Below are 12904 nucleotides of genomic sequence, written 5' to 3'. Positions count from 1 at the left end.
TATTTTTTAATATATATGACGGACGCGATTAATAGATGAGGTCAAATAAAATACAGGGAACGGAAATGAAAAATTGAAGAACATATAACTTTACTACCAGTAATCAGTGAGGAATGATCCCTGCTGTAAATGCTTTGCTACATTTCTCTCTTACATGACCCTATTTCTGTATTATTTCATGAATGTAGGCATTTTTCAGTGATATTCAATATATACATATTAAACAACATATCGTGAAATGTATTGAATATTACAGAAAATTGTATACATTGGCTGCGTTCAGAAGAACAAAATGATTAGTGAACGGTTAGTGATTTTCGCTCCTGATTGACAAATATTTCTGGGCCTATGAAAAATATAAAAGAATGCTCCAGTCACAGACAAAATAATCACTAAGCGCTCACTGATCACTTTGTTCTGCTGAACGCAGCCATTAACGAAATAATATTGAAATTGCGTCATATGTGAGGGAGAAATTCAGCTAAATATTTCCAGCAGATGTATCACTCCTCACTGTTCAGATACCACACAATATTTACAAGATATTTTAAAAACAAAGATGTTGGATATATTATAAATATTCTAATGTCTGAGATTTTCAACTATGGAAAAAATATGATAAATATCTAAAAATATTTATGATATTGTTCATACATCTTTTATAAATCGGAATTCTTTTTATAAACATACGTATGACAAACATGTTTAGATACTTATCATACCCTTTTCATGTCTGAAAATGTCGGACATTAGAATATTTACGAAATATTCAACATCTATATTTTCACAATATCTTGTAAATATTGCGTATTTATTCAACAGTGCTATATACCTTATTTCGGGTCTTGCTGGTCCTGTTCCTCTTCCTCGTCTGCACGCTCGTCCGTCCATAAGTCGCGCTGTATCCTTGGACCGGCTGCCGTTCTACGTTGATTACGTCCTCTGTGGCGGTGTCGTTCCTTCGCTGTCCGAAGCGTCCGAAGAGCGTCTTGCATCTGTATTAGAGATGTCGATATCGAAAAAAAATATCGCATTTGAATTCGCATTTGAATTCGCCAAATTTAAAAGTACTCATATCGATATCGAATAAGCAGTTAAAATATCGAATTAATGTCGAATAATTCGGTAGCCAATAAGAACCCAGCAAACACAATAAGCCTGTTCGTTTAGTCTGCACTGCTGAACTGATACATTAAGTTAAAGTGAGACAAACGTAAGTTTTCTCACTTCAACTTGTTGCACCAGTTCAACAGTGCAGACAAAACGAACAGGCCTAATATTACATGTAACGTGCATGTTAGTTGTGTAATTTTCTACTCAACAATATAACTGTTATTGTTGAGTAGGAAATTACTACTAACATGCACGTTATATGTAATATTGGCTGCGTTCAGCAGAACAAAATGATCAGTGAGCGCTTAGTGATTGTCTGTGACTGGAGCATTCTTTTAGATCCTTCATAGACCCAGGAGTATTTACCAATCAGGAGCGAGAATCACTAAGTGCTCACTAATCACTTTGTTCTGCTGAACGCAACCAATCAGAATGTAACATTTCTAGTATGTCACTAAAACTAGCATGAAAACGAGCACCGTGTGCTACTGACTTTAGCTTTATATTAAAAAAATCATTTAAAAAAAAAATTCAATAAATATTCGCTGAAAAATATATTTATTCGATTTTTATTCATATATTTTTTATTCGATATTTGTATATCGAAAATAAAATAATATCGAATATTCGATAATTTCGAATATCGATAAACATCTCTAATCTGTACCAGGTATGTCGGTAATTACTTTCCGGTTTTTGTAACAGATGTCACTAGCCATAAGTATGCAATGTTATGATTTGATACATATGTTATTTTATTCTACTGACATTAACCTCAAAACTACACAAGTTACGTTCCGCCAAAATAACAGCGTTATAGATTAATAATTTTTCGAAAATGTCGAGTTTTGTGCCTGAAAACGTGCATTTGCGGCACGCATTACTTTTCTTGTTTAATCAAAAGAAAAAAGCCGCTGAAAGTCATCGTTTGCTGGTAGAGACTTACGGTGAGCATGCTCCAACCATAAGAACATGTGAAACGTGGTTTCGACAATTCAAATGTGGTGATTTCAACGTTCAAGACAAAAACGTCCTGGTAGGCCGAAAACGTTTGAAGATGCGGAATTGCAGGAGTTATTGGATGAAGACCCAACACAAACTCAAAAACAATTGGCAGAAAAGTTGAATGTGAGCCGAGTAGCAATTTGTGAACGATTACAAGCGATGGGAAAGATCCAAAAGATGGGAAGATGGGTGCTACATGAATTGAATGACAGGCAATTGGAAAATCGAAAAATCGTCAGTGAAATGCTGTTTCAAAGGTATGAAAGGAAGTCATTTCTGCATTGAATAGTAACGGGTGATGAAAAATGGATTTATTTCGAAAATCCCAAGCGAAAAAAATCATGGTTATCACCTGGCGAAGGCGGCCCATCGACTGCAAGGCCAAATCGCTTTGGTCGCAAGACCATGCTCTGTGTCTGGTGGGACCAGGTTGGTATCGTATATTATGAACTGTTGAAACCTGGAGAAACAGTTAATACTGATCGCTACCAACAACAAATGATCAATTTGAACTGTGCATTGATCGAAAAACGTCCAATACGCTCAAAGACATGATAAGGTGATTTTGCAGCTGACAACGCGCCGTCTCATACAGCAAAACCAGTCAAAGAAGTGTTGAAATCACTTGGATGGGAAGTTTTATCGCACCCGCCGTACTCTCCAGACCTGGCTCCATCCGACTACCACCTTTTCGCATCGATGGGGCACGCGCTTGCAGAGCAGTACTTCGCCGATTTCGAAGAAGTTAAAAAATGGCTCGATGAATGGTTTAGCTCAAAGGAGAAACAGTTCTTTTGGAATGGCATCCATAAATTGCCTGAGAGATGGGCAAAATGTATAGAATCAAATGGCCAATACTTTGAATAAATATATTTTAATTATCCATTGTAAATAACGTGTTTTCTTTAGCGAAAAAACCGAAAAGGAATTACCGACACACCTGGTATTTAGAACTCGGAACGTTGAGGCCACTGAAATGTGCTCGAAAGCAATGTCGTTTTGCGGCTGGAATTTCTTTTTCGCATAATTCATACACCTATGTTTTGTTTTTCGGTATCTTCCCAAATAGCGCAATACGTCTTATGGACGTCCATTTTACGTCCATTTTACGTTCATATATCCATGGACATAAAATAGTTGTCCATTGTACGTCCATATAAGTACGTACATTGACTAATAATAAACATACATCCAGTGGACATCCATTTGAAATCCACTTTATATAATTAATGTATGGATATATACTGTACGTCCAATGGATGTTCGTACATGGACATGTTTTGGACTATTCATTTTTTGTTCCAAAAAGGATGGAAATTTACAAATTCTTTATCGTAATTCATCTGTAATATTATAATAAATAATAAATATTACATGGTAATGAGTATTACATAAAATTCACTGTTTGCATTTGTGATCAAAAGTTAACACTAAGGCCGGTATTCATAGTCGGATCTTATATTTAAGAACGTCTTAAGTTTATCTTGAGATAATGTATGGGTCATTTCATTGGCTACTGAGTATCTGAAGATGAACTTGAGATAGTTTTAAATATAATATATTACTTGTGTTTGGTTGTGTGTACATGTGCGGTATTACGGGCGTGTGTGGTTCAACGTATGTGTGTGTCAAAGAATTGTCAAAATGTTCATTATTATTACTTTGTGCGTTACTTTCCAGAGTCCTTCGAATATCATCTATGTCGTCATTAACACGTTGACTGCCAACTACGAGATATCTCGTAGGTTGTTTACTTGCCCAGGACGCCTACTACGAGTTATCTCGTCTCTTCATTACTTGCCATATTTGTACAGCTACGAGGAAACTCGTAGCATAGCAGTGTAAATATAAAAATAGATGGCCTCAGGAAAGAGAATAAAAAATGTTTAAAAAAAAAAACATTTTTTAAGCTTTTTGATTATTACTATGTACTATTATTAAAGTTTTTAATAATATAACATGATTTAATCAAATTGGCTCTTTAGACCGGAATCGTGAAAAATTCCGTGGCAGTCAACGTGTTAATGTTCGTATTAAGTATTTTTGCTGTTCCTATCTTTGTGCGTTTCAGGACTTCGCCCGGCGATGTGGTTTCGTAGCGTGATGGTTTACCCACTATTCGTTTTGGTCGTTCCATTTCTGTAAGCACAAATATATGAAACATTAAAATGCAGAATGTGTATGACAGATATATTCTATTATATTCGTATGACAAATAATGAAGAAATTTAATACTCTTACCGTCCATTTCACGTTATATATTTTTCTATTTACAAATTCGCATGTGCATTATCCGATAAAATTGTACAGATATTGAAACAATGAATACGAGAAATAGAAATGCAGAACAGACAAAGAAGAAGATAAAACCAGAGAAATGACTAATCAAGCAGAAATATTCTAAGCCCATAAATACAAGACATCAAATAATCATGCACTTCTTGTCGCATTCTTTCATAATAAATGCTAAAAAACATTATGTAGAACATATTATATTATTTCAGTATGTATTATCGCAGCAATAATGTACATCGTTGTTTTTGAATGGCTGTCTTCGTCACTCTCACTATCATCAATTAATGTACAACCCCAAAAGAGGATTCTATAACATTTTGCGTAAACCTGGTCTACATTAACATTTATAAAATCACTGCTCAAGTTGCCGCACTTATAAATTTTAACAGCTGAAGATATTATTCCAATATCATAAAAATTATCTACTTCCAAAAATTTCCTTACTTGCAAATAATGCGAAGAATTGTGTACAACGATATTCGAAACAATACAGATTGATCCATCATATAAGATGCAGCAATTGTCTCGTACGTCTATACCTAACATTATTTTACCAAATTGTATCTTACGATAATGAGGACAATGATCACTATTATTAAGTGGCATGGAGACACGAATAGAAAAATCTATTTTCTGATTATCACTTGTTCGGTGCATCTGTATTTCCTGCATTCTATTAAACATCTGTTGCAGAGGTAAACCTGGCTTCCTGCAAAATTTCCTAAAAATGGATATGTTGTTTTCAAATGGAAAAGGTGAAAAGGAATCTAAACTTCCAAGACGTCTGACATCGTCAGTGAGACGGAGAAGACCGTGTATATTGTATGAATAGAAAGTAGCACCATAGAGAGAACCACAACGAAGGACAAATTTTTGCAGTGCAAGTTGTGCAAAATCAAGATATTTGTTCAATGGAGATTGTGATACTAAAATTCTTATAGCACAGTGTAATAATAGGAAATGCTTGTATAACTGTTCATCTAACACACCATAAGTAACAACAATATCTGTGTACAAAAGAATCTGACGAAGCTCTGTAGCTTTATATTTGGAGCATGCATCCAGAGGTCTAGGGCGTCTTACGAAATCAGTAGGACAATATTGTCGAAGAATATTCAACCTAGTATTAATTATAGAAATTGATTTTGCACAGAGTTTTGCTCTGCGTATGTATTTCCCATATACTAACGCAGACAATAACTTTTTCATTACACCTAAACACACTAAGTGCATGTACTCGAAAGGCACTTGCGATACCATACCTATTGGAAGCAACGATAATGGGCTTGTGCCTTCTTTATGATGATCTTCGTCTACACATCTGATATATTCGTCATCATTTCTCAAAGAATGGTTGATTCCATGGAAGACATTACGACGTTCACATTGTGTGCCTGAAACTTTACATTTGGAACATGGTTGCGAAGATATATGGCCAACATGATTAAGAACAAAAGCTCGAGCTGGTGCATCTGCTATGAATGATTTCAATTGTATTGGTACTTTATTACCATTAAAGTTAATGCCACCATTTGATAGGATTGTTCTAATGTCAGTAACAAATTTTTCGAAAAAGATATTAGCATCATGAGGTTTATGTGCACCTTTATAAATCCCTACAACAAAGAGTTTTGCCTACTGTATATTATATACTCTACATTGTATAGGCCAGATATGAATAGTACCTGCTCTATCCAATGTGCATCCATCAGTATTAAAATCTAATTGAAGCTGTGTAGGAATAAATGTTAATGAAACGTTCGACAGACTTTCAACGATACCTGCTTCCACATCAAATGTACTCTCCTGGCTCTACGTTATATGTAACAACTTGATTTCGTGGTGTATGAAGAAGAGTTCTCACATCTTTAGGGAAATTCGGAAAGCAAGGATGTGTTCGAAGGAGAGATAACACATTATTACCTTACACGTGAGTTAATTTATTGTCGACAAAGCAAGATGCTAATCGTTCACGAAAGGATGTTTGTGATAAATCATGGGAAGATAATGACAACGTATTATTAATATCTAAAACGCATGAAGATGAGGAAGATGAGAAAGAACAAGAAGATTCATTAATAATATGAGTGTCATCCCTAATACCATAATCATCAGTGGAAACATTAAGACTATTGTTCCAAAAACTACAGCCTGGAATTGATGAGCCAGGATTATCTTTAACATTATTATTCTTTATTGATTCCCTATCGACAATGGTACATACAGGGGAATTTTATGAACTCAAGTTCTCTCTGATCTCCGACATAACCCTAATTTGTTGTCTTCTACACAACTTATGCACCGATTTGCGCGACGCGGATAATTTATAATAATTTTTTTCCATAATTACGTATTTTTTTGGCCGAATTTCGTTTTGCAGCAAATATACGTCCCGAGCAAAACACTATGCACTGACTTTCTATTATACGTCATGTAACGACAGTCGCACTTGAAACAATGGTCACGTTCAGTGGAGAAAACTGCTCCGCTACTACTCAGTAGCAAATGTTCATGATTGGAGAATTTTTTAAAATCTTTGGCAAGGCCGAACAGACGTACCAATCAGAGACGTTTGCTACGGAACGGTAGCGGAGCAATTTTTCTGCTGAATGCGACCAATGGCTGCGTTCAGTGGAACAAAATGATCAGTGAGCGCTTAATGATTCTCACTCCTGATTGGTAAATACTTCTGGGTCTACGAAGAATCTAAAAGAACGCTCCAATCACAGACAATAATCACTAAGCGCTCACTGAACATTTTGTTCTACTGAACGCAGCCAGTGAGACCGTGGCACTCCCTATATACCAGTTAAATTGCATTCGCCAATCTGCAAGTTCAATATTGCCCAGTCGGTTCCGAATTCAAAGTTTACTAATAACAGAAGTCATTGGCTGCGTTCAGCAGAAAATCTGCTTACCAAGTGCTTTGTGATTATTATTTATGATTGGAGTATTCATTTAGATCTTTAACAAATCTAGGGGAATGAACCAATCAGAAACGATAATCACTAAGCGCTTAGTAAGCAGCACTGTATTCCAATATTCGTTGCCAGTATTGAAAGTCTATAGTTAACGTTACGTACACTATATATTTTTAGTACTGGCAGTAAATATGGGAACACTCCCAAAAGCGTACACAGTCCCTTATGACTCTCGCAGACCAGCGTGATGAGCGACGCGACATGCAACGCGCGACACGCGATATCTAATGAGCCTTCAGTTATTCCGGAGAAACAGGAGAACTGCAGTCATTGGATATCATGCATCGCATCTCACGTATCGCGTCACGTATTGTGCTGGTTTGCAAGAGCCATTAGGCCGGGTATATAATACGTGTAGCAAGCCTTAAGCCGCAATAGCGTTCTCGAGTGAACTGGAGTAATCGCTCTGAAGACGATTTTTAACATTAATTTATATATACTATATTTATTTATATATTATTATTAAATACTAGTTTATATATAATACATTCAAAGCTCTGTGATAAGCTACACAGAGCTAATTATATCGTGAAATATTCTATTGTAGAACGGGTTTAAGGCTTGCTATAACTATTGTAGATTTCTTTACTAATTGTCAGGAAGTCAATTGTCTTGAAAAATTATCTTGCATATAGTTTCTCGCAGCTTGCTGATTAATAATTTAAAGTCCCAGTAACAATCTATACATATTAATTAAAGAAATTTATAGAAGACATTCGATGTATGCACAGTAGCTAAGAAAAACTTGTAATAAACGAATATTTATATATTTGTACTTTTTGTTGCATGTTTAAATAAAGACAAACTCATGTTTTAACTGTTAGTTAGCTTACCAAGAAGATGGAACACAATCCGTCCTTAATAAAATAATTTATGAAATGACTAACAGAGTCTGCGGAAAAATGAGCAGAGTCTGCTCACATTCTACCGTCAATCTGCCATCAGATTATGTGTGCAGGCTCTGCTCGCAATCTGTCGCCAAACTGCTGTTAGATTATATATACGTAGACTCTGCTCGCAATCTGCCGCCAGTCTACTGTCAGATATTATGTGTGCAGATTCTGTCGCATAACTGACATCAATTTGGCAACATCGCCTGACATAGCAGATTTTGTCTACAGTCTGTAGCCTTATTGTCAATAAAATCTGTCAACAGGTTCTGTTCAGAATCTGTTTGCGCAGGTTTGGCTATCTGGGATATTATAAAAAATATTATTTATATAGTATGAGCATTCGCAATTCTTCAATTATGTTGAAACTATGAGTTCATTTCATGATTATTTATCTACACGCTTGGCTTAACCATATAATACATTGAGCCGGTATTGAATTTCTAGCGGCAATCTGTTAAATAATTGATATGGACTACTCGAGTATATTTAAAATCCAACTAATTTAATAAATTTCTATTTCCTCACAATTACTACTAAAGTTTGCTACTTAATTGCTAAGCACAGCTTTCTACGACTTCTTGCTACATTTTTATTAGTCATTTGTACATAATTTGTCCATTATATGTCATCTTCAATTATAATCAAAATTAGATCTACAATATGCACACATATTATATATCATTTGTGTACATCTTGTTCTCATATTATGTTAATCACGTAATGATCTATAAAATGGTATCAAATTGGATTCATAGCATGACATCACGTTATGATAAAACGTGATCATTACGAATTTTTATCTAGGTAATTACATTGCAGTTATAATAGGAAATTATATAACCTCAATATTAATAACATGTAACAGCAGTTATATTGCATGTTACTTCTGTGTTATATAACATTTATATTCTGTGTTTGCTGGGTTTGAATTATTTTTATATTTACCATTCGCCATATCTTTTATTTCCTCGGTCTCTGTTTCTATATAATTCTCCATCTGAAATTTAAGAGAGTAAGTTTAATAAATAAAATATTATTTTGAAATTAGCAGATATTCAGAAAAGGCCAGCTCACTAATTTCCGTGCTGCTGACATATAAAAAAATAGAAATACAATTATCTTTCTTAAAATGTATCTTAAAATCAGAAAAATAAATGAAGAAAGTGTGAACCTTTCTGAATACTTTGAAGAAAGTTTTCATTAACATTCCTGTAGAAGAAAGTTAGAAATTAAAAAAAATGTGATGAACGGCAAATAATAATTCTATTACAAAAGGTTAATAGTGTTACGCGTAGACATAAGTAGTTGATATAAATTTTTGCGTGTAAAATATAATAAAATAAAATACCTGATAAATTAAAAATTTAGAAATTCTTCATTTAGCATAATTTCTATATTCTTATTTATGAATAAATGTAATATTTACCTTTTAAAATAATCGCATGGATTTCGTACACTTTATTCGTACTGATCCGGGACACTCAAAAAGATATGACGGGGCAAACCATGAAATACATGAATTCTAGAGAGACAAAATATTAAAAAAATTAAGTATAGTTGAAATGGGAGATAAATACCAAGTTTTCCAAAAGTAACGGATCCCTCCATTTCAGAATCTATGCATTATAGGGAAAAATGATTCCAACAAAAGTTTTAGGATTCATAAAGTTTTGTTTTTTGTGATCTCAAATTTAACCTTGACCTCAACCTTAAGCGTCATTTGAAGGTCAACTTGCGTTTATTAAATGGGAAACCCTATTTTTTATTGCACTGTTTTATTCTACCAATTAATTTGAACAACTGTTGTCTAAAACATTTTTTTATTTGCCTAATATTTGTTGAGATATTTGAGGAAAACTTGATAACTTTTTCAATATTTAACTCACGATATCTCGCTAACTATTTGTCGGAAGAAAAAATGGTATTAGACTTTCTTGCTTTATTTAGTCTCAAGAATATATTGTTACAATAGTGCTCTGATTTTTGTTAATCTGATGATTTTGATATTTCCAAAAGTCAGTAAGTTAGCAAAAGTCAAGGCGTTATTATAACAATAAATTCTTGAGACTAAATAAAGCAAGAAAGTCTAGTACCATTTTTTCTTTTGACAAATAGTTAGCGAGATATCGTAAGTTAAATATTGAAAAAGTTATCAAGTTTTCCTCAAATATCTAAAAAAATATTAGGCAAATAAAATAATGTTTTAGACAACAGTTCAAATTAATTGGCAGAAAAAAATAGTGTAATAAAAAATAGGGTTTCCCATTTAAAAAACGCAAGTTAACCTTCAAATGACCTTCAAGGTCGAGATCAAGGTTAAATTTGAGGTCACAAAAAACAGAACTTTATGAATCCTAAAACTTTTGTTCGAGTCATTTTTCCCTATAATGCATAGATTCTGAGATAGAGGAGTCCGTTACTTTTGGAAGACTTGATATGAATAAAAACAGAGGTACTTTAATAATATTTTAGAATAATAATTTTTAGAATGATTGAATCTTTGATGAAGAAAAATAAATAATGTTATTTGTAGAAACGGCATAGATTGAAAAAGAAGGTTAACATAAAAAAAACGTGATCGTGAAATGCCACAGTAAGACGAGGAGATGATGGGTGGTGAGTGGAGATTGCGGAAATACACGAACGCAGTAGTCACTGTTCGGAACGAAAGTGGGGATGACGAAATAGTGGGAGTGATGGTGAAGAGCAGCGAGGAAGGAGGTAAACACGCCGGCGCTTCAGTATTGTGGAGCTTATTGATGTAGTTGTTCTACGACATATTTCCATCCGGAATAAAAATCTTCTCATTAACTCAATTGTGTAAAAATATGCATCGTATACACAGAAGCAAAAACAACAACAGCATTGTTAATTGTCTGAGTGCCACTTTCGTTCGCTTTCCTGTTTAGGGAGTAAAATAACTTTATGTCGTATAGTTTCTAAGGTGATAGGCTAGTCGCAACAGTTTTGACGGAAGTTGAGTGTATCGCTTACTTGAAGTCAGTCTGTGAGTGATAACATCGAAACACGGCGGAAAACTCAGTTTATTGTATGTAGAGATCGGAACAAGTGTTTACGTATTATGTTTTCGGATGTATTTTTTTGGATGTGTTTTGTACAATTTGTCTTGTACAAGCATACGCTAGTCAAATTTTGCTTATATATTTGCCAGTCTTATTTGTTTTGTGTGCACAATGTTCCTTCTACAGAGACAGTGTGAAAACAATTTATGAGAGAATAAAAAGAGACAGCAAGTAAGCTGAACGAGCAAGACTAAAAGCGAACAAGAAAGGAGAAGAGAAAGACATACACGTGCGCGCAACGCACATTATACACACACATCTGTATATATATATATATATATAGACGTCGTATCGATCGAGAGCTGGTCCCACCTCACGTAAGTCGATGAGTTTCGTATTACTACATGTATTCACTATCTTTATTGATATTTTCTAATGGTAAAGATGGGGAAAAGAGAATATGTTGATACGTGATATGCTCTATTCTGTTTATTTGCTGTCATTGTCGTATGGCGCTATAATTTCGCGAAAAGCTCCTTAAATATCTTTATAGAAAAGTATTAATAGTTATAATAAATTAGCTATTACTTATACGAGTATTAAAATTACTGAACAATAATAATTTATCACTGGACAATTTATTACATCCAGTAATACTTTTTAATAAGAGTCTAGTTACATGTAAAACAATAATTAAAATAATAATTGGATGTAGACATGTTTAGACTTTCTGAATTATATTAAAATATATAAAACCTTTGTAACATATATCAATTAATTTTGTGAATGATTCTTATCTTTTAAAATTATATTTATTATCATGTGAAATGTTTATCTTTACTTCGCCAACTACCAATTTTTAGATAATGTTTATTATCTAATATATTACTATGAAAGTATACTACACGATGAAACTATACTATATGATGAAAGGCTTTCCATGAAATAGGCCTGGCTATTGGAAATAGAAATACAATGAGTAATATTGTTAATTATTGCAATATTTTGTTTTAATACTAGTGAATTGCCTGAGAAAAAGTCAGAAGTAAAATACAAATATATGGATTAATATTAGTATTTTACTAGATATAAAGTCACTAGATATTTTCGATTACACTCATTATGTTATTATGTCTATTTAGATATAAAGTCACTAGATATTTTCGATTACACTCATTATGTTATTATGTCTATTTAGTAGATTTAGTAGATAATAACTGTTGATTATTCGAGAAAACCAACTATTTGATATAATATTTAAACAGAGTAATATTTATAATGTAAATTGTAAAATTAGAGAAGAGAGAAATAACATGTACAATATTATTATTATTATTTTGAATAATCAATGGTTATAATATCTAAATACAATGCATATAATCGACACTTTCCAATAATTCTATATCTGGTAAAGTTAAACTGGCAGTGAATATACATTAAAAAAATGTACACCTTAAAAGATGGAGTGTATATTCAATAACTGAGTATTCGCATTCCAGTTTGAGTATAAACATCGTATATTTAAAAGTTTACTCTGAATACTTGAGTATGACACTGAATAGATAAGAGTAAGCCTTAAACTTTTGAGTGTTAT

General features: G+C 33.4%; 1 protein-coding gene across 1 annotated transcript; it reads right to left on the bottom strand.

Annotated features, from left to right (window-relative positions):
* Positions 1 to 3431: 3431 nt before the first annotated feature.
* On the bottom strand, positions 3432 to 6597 carry LOC112588101 (uncharacterized). Its single transcript, XM_025296649.1, has 4 exons — positions 6517 to 6597; positions 6099 to 6225; positions 5676 to 6029; positions 3432 to 4257 (listed from the first exon to the last, which is right to left on the bottom strand). The coding sequence occupies exons 1-4, from the start codon at positions 6595 to 6597 to the stop codon at positions 4100 to 4102; spliced, it is 720 nt and encodes a 239-aa protein (XP_025152434.1). The 3' UTR covers positions 3432 to 4099.
* Between the last annotated feature and the right edge of the window lie 6307 nt (positions 6598 to 12904).

This window comes from Harpegnathos saltator, unplaced genomic scaffold (genome assembly GCF_003227715.2).
Source record: "Harpegnathos saltator strain DR-91 unplaced genomic scaffold, Hsal_v8.6 scaffold152, whole genome shotgun sequence".
In the NCBI taxonomy this organism is placed as follows: domain Eukaryota; kingdom Metazoa; phylum Arthropoda; class Insecta; order Hymenoptera; family Formicidae; genus Harpegnathos; species Harpegnathos saltator.
This window is presented reverse-complemented; position numbering and strand designations above follow the sequence as displayed.